At 42.9% G+C, this 15,842-nt stretch overlaps 1 protein-coding gene across 5 annotated transcripts in view; it reads left to right on the forward strand.

Annotated features, from left to right (window-relative positions):
* ZNF608 (zinc finger protein 608) overlaps positions 1–15,842 on the forward strand; it is a 150,108-nt gene that overhangs the window by 91,904 nt on the left and 42,362 nt on the right. For all 5 annotated transcript variants that reach the window (XM_036903190.2, XM_036903188.2, XM_036903191.2 and 2 more), the window contains one exon: positions 3,339–3,594. In XM_036903190.2, the coding sequence (XP_036759085.2) occupies positions 3,339–3,594 (256 nt within the window). The remainder of the gene's footprint in view (positions 1–3,338; positions 3,595–15,842) is intronic.

Genomic DNA, 15,842 nt, shown 5'->3' on the forward strand with positions numbered 1-15,842 from the left:
CTATTGTAAAGTTCCCACTTATAGGACACTCACCTGGACTACCGCTAGAGACAGCTTATTGCCTTTGCACACGTGTGGGCCACAATCTCCTCTGACTGAGTATAGGTTGGACTAGGTGACCTTGTACTGAAAACTTCCTGTGATTGTCATAGGGCAAAGCTGGGAGCACAGATTCAGCTGCCTGCGTCTGGGCAGCTTGCTGCTAGGCTGATGGGAGGCGTGGCCCTGTCACTTGATGGCATGAGGGATGTGGGCCCCGTATAGCATCTTAATGATTACTTAAGAGAGAGTGGAAATTCAGACTTCTCCCTAATTTTTTAAGTTGGAATGTTTTAAAAAGTAGCGCACCAGCCCAATAAAATATCTCTGGGAGTGGCTGTGACTGCTTGCCCTCCTCTGAGGTTGCTGACACCCAGGAAGTAGGCCTTCAGGAGACCACATGGTGGTCTTTGTTCTCCACTCCAAATCCTGAAATCCAAGGAACACAAGTGTCGTGATCTCCTGTCTGGTGGTGGTGATCTGGTGCCGTAGGAACTGCAGTTGTGAGCTACCACGTGGAGCCAGTGCAGTGGGAAAAGAGAGAAAGTCACTTGCCTAAGTCAGAGTCCAGCCTCTACAGTGTTACTGCCTACTGAGTTTTCCTATCATGTTTAAGGGTTTTAGACTTTTATCACATTGGGGTCCTTTTATGATTAGGTTCATTAGTTATAGTAAAATCCTCTGAACCTTAGCTTTCTCATTTATAACGTGGGGATAAGGCTCCAAAGTCCCTTCTATAAATGTCACAAACTAAACTTTCTTCGTCAACCTTGGATTGTATCAATGGAAGTGAACACTGTTCACTTGCAGTTAGGTGCAGGATACCATGGCCACTCCCCTCAAGGTAGCTAGTTTCTTTAGGAATTTGATCTTTGGAATTATATAACTGTCCCAATGAGTATATAAGTGTGTATCTTTATTTACAAACATATTCGTAGGTAGAGTTACATTGAAATAGGGATTTAGTCTGGTATCTCTGCCTGAATGGATTTGTCATCAATATTACAAGGTAGGAGAATACACTTTCCAGTTGAGAAAAATGGGCCTCAGCAAGGTTAAATGACTCTACAGAGTCCCAAGCTAATTAGTATTACAGTTGGGGCCAAATCCTGGTGTCCATGTGCCCTGTCCTTACTACTTCTGTTGCAGGCATTGCCTCATGGTGTTCTGATCACCAGAATCAGAGCATGGATGCTCTCAGACTCCACCCCTTTTATTTCATTTCATTTTCTTGTGTATCCAGTTGAAGCTATATTTTTTTCCTCATGGAATTAAAGTAGGCTGTCAATCAAGTGATAAGAAGAGTATTTTGCGAATATTGTTCCATTTTGTCTTTTCAGTTTATGTATGTAGCATCAAATTACAGTCAATTTCTGACAAACTACAAATAAAGAAGTTGCCAGGAAACATACAAAAAGAGTAAAAACTGTCCTTTTTTTTTTTTTTTTAATTCTGGAGAGCAATTCTGTTCTCACAGTCTTTTAGTTGTAGTAAAGAATAAAAGGTAGCATTGGATTTTTCTCTTCCCACCCCACACCCTTAAATTTCCTCCCTCAGAACTCTTTTCTTCATTTGTCAGCTCAGTTTTAAAATAGGAACTATCAGTGTGAACTTTGATCCACATTAAGCTGCATTTACACGAAAGCATAAATCACCAAATCTGGGGTTGGGAGCTGTTAAATGCTTTTCTTTCTTGGGCTCTGTGATCAAGAATGCAGAACAATAAAAAGCATGGAGCAAAAGTTTTATGGCAGCTTTGAGAGCAGGAAATTAAGTTTTTTTTAACATGCAGTTGGATGAAGGGCTGTTCTAGTGCATCTTGGATCACTCAGGCAAGTGAACGTCAGTTTATCATTTCAGCAAAATGCAAACTGTCGAAATAGTTCCTACAGTCATATGAACAAGGAGCCCACACAGATGACTGCTTCAGCTGTTTAACTAGGAGCATACTTCCTCAGATGACTTATCTTGAAAAACACTCTTTGTGTGTGGGTTTTTTTTTTTTAAACAACAAAGACTGTATAACATTACAGCTGTAACCAAGTGTTGATTTCTGACAAAGGTTAATTGGGAATATGTGAATAACAGACTAAGATGGCATTTTAACCAGAACAGCCTTCTATGTGTCCTTTTCACACATGTGATTTGCTAGCCCAACCGATGAAATATGCAAGGTACCATCCCTTCTATGTAGGTGATGTCCAAGCACAACATGAGGACAAAGGTGATCTGGAGTCTTGGTGAGATGTGCTTTGCACTAGGCTTTTCCCACATTTGATAACCTGTCAGCCAGGTCAACGTGATTATGTAGCAGTCCTAACAGTTGTGAAACTGGGCTGGCCGAATGAATGGGTGGGTTGGTGAGTTACCTGTTTAGTGCATGTATAACCTTTGGTTTCATCATGGCCAGAGTCCTAAACTTTTTGGGGTGAAGAGCTCCTTTACTGTTCTCCTCAGGACAGGGGTGCAGAGAGATGCCATTGCATCATGAGGTCTTGTACTGGCTGTCATTTCTGTCCTGGATTTAGAGAGAGGACTGCTGACCCTCAGTCACATTCATCAGGGATCTTTACAAGTTGAACCACAAAGGAATTGGGCATCAGAAAAAATCAAATGCTGTTGGTATTGGGCACACACATTTATTTCCCCATTTTATACATATTCTGCTAAACTTGGCAGTAAAACCCATAATTCGCAGTTGATGCTTAATAGTTGCTAATAATATCCATTTATGTGTTTCAGTGTGTATAATCAAGTGTATGTGTTTTATATATTCAACAGAGTAAGTTAATATTTTTTAGTGGTGATTTAATTCATCACGGTTTATAAAGTACTTTGAAAACAATTTTAGTCCATTTCTTGTGCTTAAATGTCCAGTGATGCATATATGGTGTTTACTGGAGTTTCTCCTTTGGAAAATGTTACAATTTTGAAAATAAGATTTCCTTGCAAGTGGGAAGTAGTCTTAACTGTGCAAAGCACATTCACATCTGCTGAGGCTCACGGTTGGTGAATGTCTATTTAACTCGCGTCTTCTGAGACTGAATTCGTTGGTGAGTTTAGGAGGACGCTGAAGGCCTGCCTGCAGAGCTCCGATGTTTGCCTTGCTTGGCATGAAAAAATAGAATGCTCGTTTCTTTTCTGCTTTGTATTTTGGCACCATTAAAATACTCAAAGCATATTATAAAGGCAAAGGGAACTGGGAAGGGTGAGGTGTTCTCCAAGGGAGGGTATACAGGCCGCAGGAGAAAGAAGTCCAGGAATGCCACACCACTGCAGTAAGTCTGTCTGTCTTGCAGGTTGACCCCCTGTTTACAGTGCCGGCCCCACCGCCGCCGATCACCAGCAGTCTCACGCCTCAGCCTCTGCCCTCCTATTTCCCCCCATCTTCGTCCAGTATCGCAGCACCGGTTGAGCAGCTTTTGGTTCGGACTCGCTCGGTGGGTGTCAATACCTGTGAAGTTGGAGTAGTGACCGAGCCCGAGTGTCTGGGGCCCTGTGAGCCTGGGACCAGCGTGAATTTGGAAGGGATCGTGTGGCATGAAACAGAAGAAGGTAAATACTGTTCATTTTTATCTATTTCTCCATGATGTATTTAGGTATGTCCACCTGTAAGGGGAGTTTGTTTTGTGGTATTCGGAGAGGAAAGAAAAGTGGTGTCCGTGCCCTGGATTTTTGTAGAATTCGGACCCATGTTTGTTTTCTGCTCATGGCTGCTTTTACATTCTGGAAGTCTCAGGTGTTCTCTGCTCTAAGTGCTAACAGGAGCAGGGTGAGGGTTACCCTTCCCCCTAAGAGATGTCATGGAAATTAGTAAGGGAGATGGATGTCAACTTCGTTTTCTTCTTGGTGTGCCAACTCATCTGTCTGTCCTGACATGGTTGGTTGTGTGTTTCGGCTTATATATGTATATATATATATATATACCTTCTGAATTGAGCAACGGTTCTTGTATTCAGCAGGGGCCATTGCCATGTTGTGGCTGTGGCTATTCGGTGCACAGCACTATGAAGCCGAGGTCAAAGGCTTACGCCCCAGGTGAGCCAGTCAGTTCTCTCCTGTGGCCAGAGACATAGCACCTTCTCTGCCCCTTACCTCAGCAGGCCATCTGGCAGATGTAATCCAACAGTCACAAGAGAAGCAAGGTGCAGGAGAAATGGAAACAGGGTTAATCTGTCATTGCTACTAGAAATACAAACCCAGCACCTGCCATACCAATGGTGGGCCCAAACCATGGCTGGCTGCATCTCATAGCACAGGATCATCAAGTACAGCGCATATGGCCAGTGTCATTGACAGAGGCCAACAGATAATCAAAAACCAAACACCAAGGAGAGAGCTCATTGCTCCATTGCGTGGAGTGGAAACAGAGAAGGAAGCAGCAGCGTGTGCCCCCGGAGTGCACTGGGGAACAAAGGACAGGGAAGCGCCTAGGGAACCTTTGTTTTATCCTCAAAGCCAGATTGGATGACAATGTCATGGTCATTTGGGAAAGGAGTAAGGGCAAGAATGAGGGTAACAAGAAAGGTCTGAAGCTCAGAGTCATCGTTTAGGGCTCTCTATGAAGGGGGAAACAGGGGGCTGAGACGCCAAGGGGAGAAAGTGACGCATATGCAGAGGGGGCCCAGTGGCAAAAGAGGGGACTGTGTTGGAGGTACCGCTGGGAGCCATTGAGACAAAATACTTAACAATAGTGACAAACTGGGCAATGAAAGGGGAGAAAATGAAGTGAAGAATGAAAGTCAGGTGATGGGGGGGGGGGGTAAGCCTAACTGCCAGAAGGCATTGCAAGAGCTCCAGCTGTTTCAAGATAGAAAAACAGAAATTCCTGGCAAAACCTTGGAATGCTGCATATTACATTAACTATGCTCTGGTAGAGTAGATTTCATAAATAGATGAAAAAACTTTGTAGAGAGCATCAGTAAGGAAAAATAAAGGCTTACTTAGATGGAAAGGACCTGGAGGGTGGGACCCTGGGGCAGTAGATACAGGGAGCGCTCTTGTTTGCTCAACTGGAAGCCATAGTTAACATTGACTTTTGGCTTTGTAAATGTTTGGTGTTTGGGGGCCCCTCTCTCTGTCCTTTTAACTGGAAAGCCATTGAAAGCACTACAGCTTCATTGGGAGGAGTTAATGAAAGAGGAGCCGGAATGAAAAATCTCCCCTCTTGCTTGCCTGTTCAGACCCCCTACGCCCAGTGCAGGGGGACCCCCAGGTGAACAGGCTTCTCTGGATGCCTCGCCTTGGGTTGCACACAGTTTGCCTTCTTAGATTTTTTTCCTAGAGCAGAGGTGGTAGGTGAGATTTCAGACTGGCATCTTGGTGAGAAAAGTATAGAAAAGGAACCAAGACATTAATACGGTCATAGTTAATTCATTTAGGTGCTGATTTCCAGGAACAGAGAAAGATTTGAAAAGAGTAAGGTGAATTTCCATAAACTTGGAAGTAAGATTTTCTCATCTTTGGATAACTTGGTCATTAGGGTGAAGTGCCGTGTCCTATCTCTTAGCCATGACTGAGCGCCCATCAGTTCGTTGCTTGTCCCGATGTTATTTATTCCAGCATTGGGTAGGACCGAGTTCCTGCAGTGTGACTTCACAGGGCGGGCGATGCGAAATTAGCCACAGACTTTCTGGAACAACTGTAAGGCTCTGCTTGGAAGTCTGCTTGGTTTGACTTTAACCTTATTGTCTGAAGAAAGATGGGGCTGTTTAGAAAACAGTCTGTGTTTAAAATGTGTAGCGGTACATGAGTTGATAATGGAATTCTGATATTCTGGGCAGATGCTTGTAGAGCTTTCTGGTGTTATTACTGTTTTTGTCATTTGGTAGTGATACATAGGAAGCTTCACCAGTTCTGCCCTGCTCTCTGGGAAATCAGTCCCCGGAGTCCGGTGTTCCTGTTTTTATCTTCTGTACTGCGACCCGTCCAACCCTGTGGATGTCTTCCGTCCCCTCATTGGCACCTGATAGCTTCAGAAGCTTCGCAGGCACAGTAATGCAGCCGTGGCTTCTCCAGCCTTCTCTTTCCTGCCTCACATTTTCCAGGATTTGGAATGTGTGGATGTTTACGGTGGTGACAAGAAGGAGCTGGAGTTGTTAATAAGAGTTATTCTTGCTGAATAAACTAAACTTGTGACCTCCATAGAATTGAAGACCTCGTCTCAGGAAAGCCCTGGGTCATAAGATGCGTGTTTAATGTGCAACCATTTTCAAGAGCATTCCATTTGCCTTTTTTCCCCCCTCAGTACAGTGTGGTTAAAGCTCTTGTACCAATTTAAAAATTAAACCCACTTGATCATTAATTTTTTCCCTTTTGGGAAAGACAAAGAGAGCACCAGAACGAACACGTTTGGAACCAGTTCCTTGGCAGAGCTAAATTAGATGGGTTTGGGGAGAAGGGGAGGGGAGGGTCAGTCACAACAGTTTTCTAGTATGAAGTTTCACGGACAAAGAGCTTCAAGTCGAGCTGTTCTAAAACTGTCAGTGGCCTTTGACTAATATCCTGTAGATTGAGTCACATAAAATCTCCTCCCTGGCATTTTTATTTTGAGGGCATTGGGTAACTGGTGGTGTTTTCCACAGACCTAATTTGTTATGTGCATTCACGCGTGTGTGAAGGTGGTGTGTGTGTGTCTGTTTTGAGGTCCTAGAAATTTTAAGAGCTTGTATCTGCCGTCTTTGGGGGAATATTGAATATGCTCATGATTTCGTTGGAGGATGGTAGGGCACAGCAAGACTGGAATATGAAATCCCTACTAAATACCATTGTTTATGGTGCTTGGACTTTCTCACTTGAGGTTCTTTTAGTCACGTGAAGTCCTGGTTGCCTGAGAATCAAATTGTGCTCATGCATTAAGTGTTAGTAGAGAAGTTCCCTCTGGAAATAATCAGTGGGTTTCAGATCATGCTTAATAGGAGAGAAAAACTATTACTGCATTTGGATGTTTAGTTACTCGACTCTGATCTTTCTTCTTTAAGGTGAGTGCATAGGAGCAGTGATGTATTGCACAAAATCACTGGCAGATGTTGGAAAGAATTTCTTTAATATTTCATTCCTGGCATTTGGGACACATATGCCTGTGTATAGTTCCTTGTTTGACAATTTGCTCTTTTTTGGAAGAAATGTGGTATATACAGCAGTGTGTGTAAATACACATGTGTTGAACTTGGCATTTTCACTCTTGGGAATGTATTTTCCCCTCAGTTTTTATTAAATCATGTTTCTCCCTGGGCCTTTATTTATTTATTTATTTATTTATGCCCTATCCAAGGCCATGAATGGTTGGGCCATGCCCACGGTGCGTTGTTAGGACTGTCATATACTGATGGCCCGCCACTCTGTCGTCCCCGGCCTCCTCGTGTCCCGTTGGATAGGCACAGCCAACTGAAGAAAAGGAAGTCAGGGAAAGCAAGCTGGGCTTTGTCACTGATGTCCCTTCAAGTATCTATATGTTATGGGACAGTGGGTCTCAACTCTGTGCCTTTGAATCAAGTGGAGGGCTTGTAACACCTGCTGATGCCCCGGCCCTCCCTTGGTCTGGTTTGGTGACTTGACATGATGGTGATGTCCTTCTCTCTCTCCCCAAAGCTCTCCAGGGGTTCCCAGTGTGCAGACAAGGTTGAGAACCACTGTCTGTCAGGGGAAAGGATTGTCCTAACATTTGCAACTGCTTGGCCTTTTCCCTCTAAGGAAGTCACTTGTGTTATTGCCCCATTTTTTCAGGTATAAAAGGGACAGACACCTGCCCATTTACTTCACGGGGTGGACAGTGTCTTGTCAGGATGCTGTGTTGTGGCCGGTGAGCTGAGCTGGCTACTCACTGCGCTAATGAGAGAGAGGGTCCAGCTTTTGATCCCAAACGTGAACTGCACAGAGGTTTTGACAACTTAATGACAACTCATTGGTCCCTTTCTTCCTAATTTGTTAATAGGGTGGGGAACAGTAGCTGCTTTTCTGTGTGGTCTCTGCTGAATTAATTTTGAAAAAAATTCAGAAACCCAGAGTATTAAAGAAAGTGAATAAAGTAGAAGATAAGAGATTGTACTGTGAGCATACCTGGGAGTTTCCAGACCAGCAATGGAAATACACATGTCAGCTGGTGACAGTGAGTCTGGTCTTTTTGAGAAGACCTATCACCTGGTGTGAGAGGCAGAATGGCTGTTCAAATGAGGGCCTTCACCTGATGTTCTGTGCATGTTCGTCAAGGACAGAAAAGTGATCTTGGGAATTAATGTTTTAAAGGCAATTAATTGGAGAAGTAAATCATTCTCTTTGAAGCACCAGAGATGTTCTTAAAGTCTTCTGCTCCTGCATCTCAAAGTCATGAAGATGATAGTATTTAAATGTTCAGGGTAGGGTGCTCAATTCGTTAAAAGGCAAATGATCCTACGTGATTTGACAATGGAGCTAACATATGGTTTTGTTATTCCTATTCCACAGTATTTAGTTTCCAACCTTATTACTGAAAGTAGAACTTTCCGTTTTGAATGTTGATTGGAGAAGAGATTAAATATGAAGCCGGTCTTTGTATTTTCAGGAACTGAGCCCGGAGTTGGTGCAATACTTTCCTAAGTGAGGTATGGCTCCTAACTGAGAGGTATTTCCTAGTGACTATAAATCCAGCTTTGACTCACAGGGGGAGTTAGATGCTCACTTGCACTTCTGCTCTTCGTTACCTGCCATACCCATGCTGACTACGACTGCACAGCAGACCTCTGAGGTGGCTGAGGGCCATGCTCCCTGTCAGTGCAGGGCTACATGGAAGTAAGTCAGCCTCCAGCATGTGAGCACGGCACAGTTTAATCACTGTGGTGGTGAGGACAAGGGGCTAGGCTTGATCCTCAACAGGAACTCCACAGAGGTTTTTGAGGTCTGGAGGGACTACTAGTTAGCACCACTATGTGCGTTGGCCATGGTCTTGACACCCAACTTCCTGGGCCATCTTGCAGTGGCGGTCACCCCCATGAAAGTGTGGATGGTTCCCTGAGATTCACCACTGTTGGTGACAAAGCAGCCCAAAGAATGATCCTTTCAGAGTGTACAAGTGGTGCCTAGTTTTATATGCAAAAGGCAGCCCAAATAGAAAATCAGATCTTTGTGCTTGCTGGACCTTACACCGTCTCAGTTACCTCTGATGATTTTGCGTACAATGGTGAAAATACAGTTTTTTAAATAAAAATAAAATTGATTTAAGGATATATATTATTAAAATAACTGTAAAACTCGTATCAAAGTACTTTCTAGATTACAGAGACTAATGTTGCTGGCTTCACAGGAAAAGAAAGTAAAAATGGAAGGCAGATGTTCACATAGTGTACACTCAGGAAAGATGTATAAATGGAGGAGAGAATAAGGCAGGGAACAGAGAGGGCTTGTCCATGCCATTTCCCTGGGTTTTGCTTTATTCTTGGACCTGCCCATCTTATGCTTTCCAGATAAGGTAAGCAGCCAAAACTTGGATTTGCTGAGTGATTATGTGTTTTAGTTGGAAAGCAATAACATAGATAGTCACTTTACCTCTTGCTAAAGTGAAAAATAAGCTGCTTTTAGGTAGGATTCTTTAGACCAAACATTTATTCTTTTGTGCCTGTGAGTACAGTTTGGCAGTGTCATTAGGTGTTAAGTAGTGAAGCAAAGTTTTAAACTTGCTGTGGAAAGGCTTTCTGTGACCCCTTTCAGGTGGTTGATATTATAGCAAAACTTACTCTTCTATGTGAACACAGAATGTAAATACAGAATTTAAAACTAAACTTTTCCTACGTCTTAGATATTAGTAAAAGATTTAAAAAGCTGTCCTACAAGATTTGTGTATTTGGTATTGTCCTGTGTGTTTGTTTCTCTTTTCCGTGTAAAGGAGTTGGTAAGAAAATCTTGAGAAGAGTCTTTTAATATTACAGTGACTTGAACTGAAGTTGTATTTCCTAACTACATAATAGGGTTGGTCTCACTGATTGCAAAGAATAGCTGTTGGCCCATCTGGGCCTGTTGATAAAAGTACTTCGTTGACTTTTTCTTTAATAGTTTTTTTATAGTAGCCGTATTGAGGTGTAACTCATGTGACATACAATCTACCTATTTAAGATGTACAGTTCGCTGGTTTTTAACATGTGCAGAGTTACGCAACCATCACCACAGTTACTTTTAGAACATTTCATTACCCCAAAAGAAACCCTATACCTAGGAGCAGTCACCACCACCTACCCAATGCCCCATTTCATTGACTTTCCTGTCTTTGTCCTTACTTGATTTTTGATTGTTTTTATGTGTGAACATGTATATTTTATGGAAAAGAGAAAGGATCAATTTGTTGGGCCCTTAAACTCTGTGCCAGGCCTTGGGTGGGGTGTGCCCGTCTGGGCACGATTTCCTCTAATCCTCAGAACACAGCCCAAAGCAAGCAGTTCTGATTGTCCATTTTGACAAAGGAGACTCAGAAAGGGGGTTCACCCCTGCAAGGCCACACACCTGGGTGCACTCCCTTACTCTTCACACTTAACTGTGGGGTTTTGGAATTCTCTCTGCCACCAGCCAAAAGTTCCTGTGTATTTCACGAAGTGCCCTTGGGAGAGAAGGAGCAAGATGTGCTGCGTAACAACTGGCATTTTTATTATTAAGCACAGAATGATAGGAAATTCTTTACAGTCTAGCATCTGAGTTTGGCAGGAGCAACCGAGTCAGCTTCAGCTGGGTTGGTGCATATAAACCGTCCCTTTCATCCCCACTATTGTGTAAGCTTCATAAGCGCACAAATCCCATCTGCTTTGTTTGCTGTTGGATCCCCAGCGCCTGGCACAGCACAAGTGTGCCATACATATTTGCTGAATGTTGAATAAATTTGTGGAACAAAGTGGTACGGTCTTGATACCTGCTTAAGTTTGCTTCATGTCAGAGATATGGTACTTTTAAGTTAAATTTGGCCTAGACAGTGTGAGAGATACCCGTTCCAGAAATCTATTTTGTCACTGATTTTTTTTTAAGCCGTTATAAAATCTGGTTGTGTTTTATTGTTTTCCAGTTTCCCACCTTACTATTACTGCACCAGGCTCCACAAAACAGGAGAAACAAAATATTTGGTGTGCCTTTTCCTTGCAGTCATCATGTCTTAAACGTGGTCTTAATTTTCTGATTACAAACTGAATTATGACATTTGGTCGGGGGGAACCAAACAAGTGAAAGAAAAAAAATAATACTGTCACTTTTCAGACGCCCATATGAATTTGTTGGTTTACCTCTTCATTACCTTTTTAAATGTGCGTTCTTTAAAAGTGTGGTGAGATCATTTGGTAATATTAATATTTTACTTTTAAATGTTGCACTTTAAATTTAATTAAAAGTTTAAATTAAAGTTTAAATTAATACTAAACTTTTAAATAGTGCTTCCTCTTTTAATCTTCACATTAAAACATAAGCATTTGTGTAGTTATTAAAATACTCTCTAAGAAGCATTTTTCATTGATACAGAGAATAGTCCATGGAATAGAAACACATAATCTAATTTAATTTAAATTCCTCTAATGGTGGATATTCACAGTGCCTTCAACTTACTGAATAAATGTAAGCACTGCATAGTTTATCTTGGTGCATGAAGTTTTTGTATTGTTTTACAAATTTGCAATTAGTATTCTAGGATCATTTTTCAAGAAACAGAAATGTCGAGTCAAAGGGCATGAACATTTTTAACACAGCAGAGCACGTACTGCTTAACTGCTCTCCCAAAAAGCTGTGCCATTTTACTTTTCACTGCCCTGGTGGAAACTGCCCTTCTCACTTACCCTTCCCGACTTTGGACTCACTATTTTGCTGTCAAAACGGATGAGGATGCAAATCCGATACACAGCTTGTAGTGCCTACAAAGAAAGGGAGTGAGACTTTGCTCTTGTGGTAAAAGTCAAATGGTTGAGCCAGAAAAGGCAAGTGTGCAGGTGATGTTCCCAAGAGAGCACGTGGCTGGGGCTCTGCCCTGGTGGAGGGCCTGCTTTAGATGTAAAAAGGTTTAGATTTTACAGCTCCTGGTGTCTAGAATGACATTTTACAGCTTTTTACCAAGTGAAAGAAGTTAAAAAAGCCTTTTAAATATGAGGAATTCAAACGCCCAGGGGAGAAAATAAGTCTGTCAAACTTCCATTCTGAACTGGGAGGAATCTAAGCCACTCACATTTGTGTCTCCGCATACATCTTTCTTTTGGGTGGGTTCTGCTGCTCTAGAACAAGGATGGACAAAAGACAAGATCCTTAGAGAAAACTTTCACACTTCATGATCTGTTGATAGTATATAATTTGTCCCATGACGTACTTGAGCAGTTGTAGAATCCTCCCTGGCACAACCCAGCCCCGCATTGCCCCCCTCTGTCCACCATTTATTCGCCTCTTTCCTCAGCTACGTCTGTGTCAAGCTGCCGCAGAAGGAACTAGCCTGGCAGTTTTAAGAGGTACCGTCTGCCCACATTCCCATATACCCTTCTCCACCCTTCCGTGCTCCAGTAATGTTGGCTGAGATGGGCAAAAGGAAAATTAGCTGCAGTGTGGGAGAAGGCATATCATAGGGTGCAAAAAGCCTTTCTCAGCAAAGAAAGTTGGAGGACATTAGGCTCGTGGGCATAGTTGCAGAGTATCTAACAAAGTCTGAGGTAACTCAGTCAGGACACCCTAGAGGGGACAGATATGAAGTGATATGAGTGAGGTAGGCAAGATATTGGTCATTTGATAATTGCTTATAACTGAATAATAAGTTGTGGACCCGTCATACCCATGTATATTCATTACATAATTAAGCCTCTGACCCAAATGTGTATTTGAGACACTTTCAGTGTTTCTGTCCTTGGGCATTAGAAATGGGGCTGTTTCCTTTATGTGACACATGACACATTTGGGGTGTCTGAACAATTGAATACTTTTGCCTTAGGGACTTAATGTTGCTCTGACAACACAATCTACTTCACATCTTCTCATTTCTGTGGGAGACTCCTATAATCGGCCCTATTGCTCTTATGGAGAAACTGAGGTACAGTTTGTCTGTAATGTCTGTACATACAGTCATTATGACTGTAATGTCTCTCCTGGATTTCTAGTTTCTACCTGAAATGATCAGTCTTTCTTGGTTTTAAGTGTGTGTGTTGGGGGTATGTGTGTGAGAGAGAATATAACCAATTATTTAAAAAAATATGCTCAAAGGCAAATAAACATTTGCTTAGCAGTTTGAGGTTTTGACTGAAATGTGGGAACTTAATTCGGCTTATAGAGTGAAATGCTTTTTAAATTTAATACTTAGCAAATATTTTTACAAAAATACCCCAAGTGTCATTTACAACTACATATTTCATAACAAGAAAGAAAAAAATGGCCCACCACTTGCCGTGCATCAGAGGCAGGGCCACATGTCCTTCTGCCTCCCGGGGCAGCTTGCATCCCTCCAGCTCTTCGGGGACCCACATGTACATCTGCACGGTTTGTATGTTGTCAAGTAGATGTCGTCGTAATATGCATGTTGACAGACAACTTCTGAAGTCAAGTTGAGAGAGCTGACTTGAGCACGTGTAGTGTGTGTCTTGTTTCACTTGTGCAGCAGCAGCGTGGGCCAGTTGGCTGGAAGAGAACCAACCGAGGCCGCCTTCCGCTGCTTTTCTCAGCGGCCCGGAAGACCCAGTAGCTTGTCAGAATGTGAAAAGCCGGCCAGTTCCCGAGGAACTCACAGGGAGCTGCTTACCGGCACCTTGAGCACACCAATAAAACTATTTCTTGTGCAGATAAACATAGAGGGGGGTGGGTACGGGAGGCCCAGAAAAAACGTGATTGGGGCTGGGGACATGGGCTTGGCATTCTGTGACCCTGGAACTGAGCTGCAGGCAGGCCTGTGGGAGGTGCTTCCATCATGGTGGCTTTGCATATTCAAGGACAGACAATTTAGGAGGCCATAGACTGGGACTGGGATAGTCTCCGTTGCCCCCGTGTCCTTATCTCTTCCGGAAGACCTCTGCTTGGCAGGGGGACTGAAAGGTGTGGTGATCACATTTGCTTGGAGCTCTGAAAAATGCTGAGCTCTAAGTTGGTCATGGGACCCCAGTGGGATTAGTGGAATGGACGGTAGTTTTCAAAGCAGCAGAATGCAGTGAGCTGCTTAAAGTTGTTCTGACTGCACCCTGATCTCCAGTGATTCAGAAGGAGGGTGCTAAGCACAGAACCCTTTGTCGGTTACCGGAGGGTCTCTGAAGCATACACCGTCTAGTATTCTCACTTTATATCTGTCTGACTTTTGAATTAAATACCTTCTAAAAGAAATACCATCTGTCATACCAGTGCCCCTGAGCTTACAATTTCTTGCAGCAGCAGATTTCCAAGTATGGAATTTCAGCAAAGCAGTACATAGGTCAAGTGTGACTGTTAAGTGTTGAAGGCTGTGGTTAACATCACCGTCCTCATTTTCTCAAAGCGAGGAAAATGAAGTATGGGGAATTTAAGACTTGGGTGGAAATCGAGGCAGGGTCTAAAGGAGAATCAAATGCCACAAAGTTCCAGTGGCTTCAGTGATGGCTTGGGAGGAATCTAGGTGTCTTGCCCACTAATGTTCACCTCCAGATTTCAGGAGGTGGCCTGAACTACACTGGGCTCCTCCTCTGGGGAGTAGTTCAGGCCTGGCAGCTAACCCAAATCCCCAGGGGTCTGGCTGTGAATAAGTTTTTTTGCCTGCAAGTTTGACTCCCAGCATGACCACTCCTGATCAGTAGCAGAGCCAGGCTTTATGCTACACTTCCCAAGGGAGACGAGGACCGTCTGCCAAGGGGTGCACAGCCTTACCTTGCATATATTTACTTAGTGCAAATTGTTTGTGTATTTTGGAAAGTAGAAAGAGTAGTCTGGTACTCAGAGAGGAACAGGGGGTTGTTAGGAAACCTGAATTTGTGCTGTTCTCTTACTCTGCAAATTTTGGCAGGTTCTACTTGTTATGGCACCATGTTGGGTGTCATTGGCCCATTTATTTCATTCTGATCATTAATGGAAAGTGACAGTGACAGCAGGGGCGCCAGGCCGGTTGGTCAGCATAAAATGATTGATTAGAACCGCAGATGAAAACATGAAAATAGCTCAAAGGCCGCCAAATCCTCTCTCCTACTGCACTGAACTTCTTTCTGTTTTCCAGTTACTTGAATAGGGAAAAGTCTCTTGAGTGTCTGACTGTAAAAGGATGTGAGCAGCTCTGTGCCTTTATAAGCCCCTGTGATAACTTAGCAAAAGGAGCATTTTATATTTCATGCCAAATACTGTGCATGATAAATAAGATCTTCCAGAAGGGCACATGATTGCATAAACTGGGAAGCACCTATAATACTTTTATTAAAAATTCTCCTTTATCTTTTATGCTGCAGTGTTCTAGTAGCGATCCATTTAGCAGATGTTTAAAAAACATATTGTTGCAGAATGCCCCCCAGGGTTCTCGGTTTTGCAGTTGGGACTGCTACCAGACTGACTGCCTTTGGGAAGAGACAAGTGGCCAAACCATGAAGAAAACCATATTAAAACAAAATGATGTGAGTGCTTTAACTTTGCAGTTACTATAATATCAGTTGTAAGAGATGAGAAAAGGGAGACTCACTGAAAGGAGGAAAACTATGTAACTACTGATCCAGTGTTGGTAACTCCCACTTCCCACCATCCCCATTTGTTAGAAAAATGCAGGTGTGTACAAAGACCTAATGAAGTTCTTTTAGAGTATTTCCTCTGTCGGACTCAGCTTTTGCCAACATTATCCCTCATTCACTGAAAACTAAGGTACTTTACATAAGCGGAGCAATATGACGTAGTTGAGA

The sequence above is a fragment of the Manis pentadactyla genome, chromosome 13 (assembly GCF_030020395.1).
Source record: "Manis pentadactyla isolate mManPen7 chromosome 13, mManPen7.hap1, whole genome shotgun sequence".
Classification (NCBI taxonomy): Eukaryota; Metazoa; Chordata; class Mammalia; order Pholidota; family Manidae; genus Manis; species Manis pentadactyla.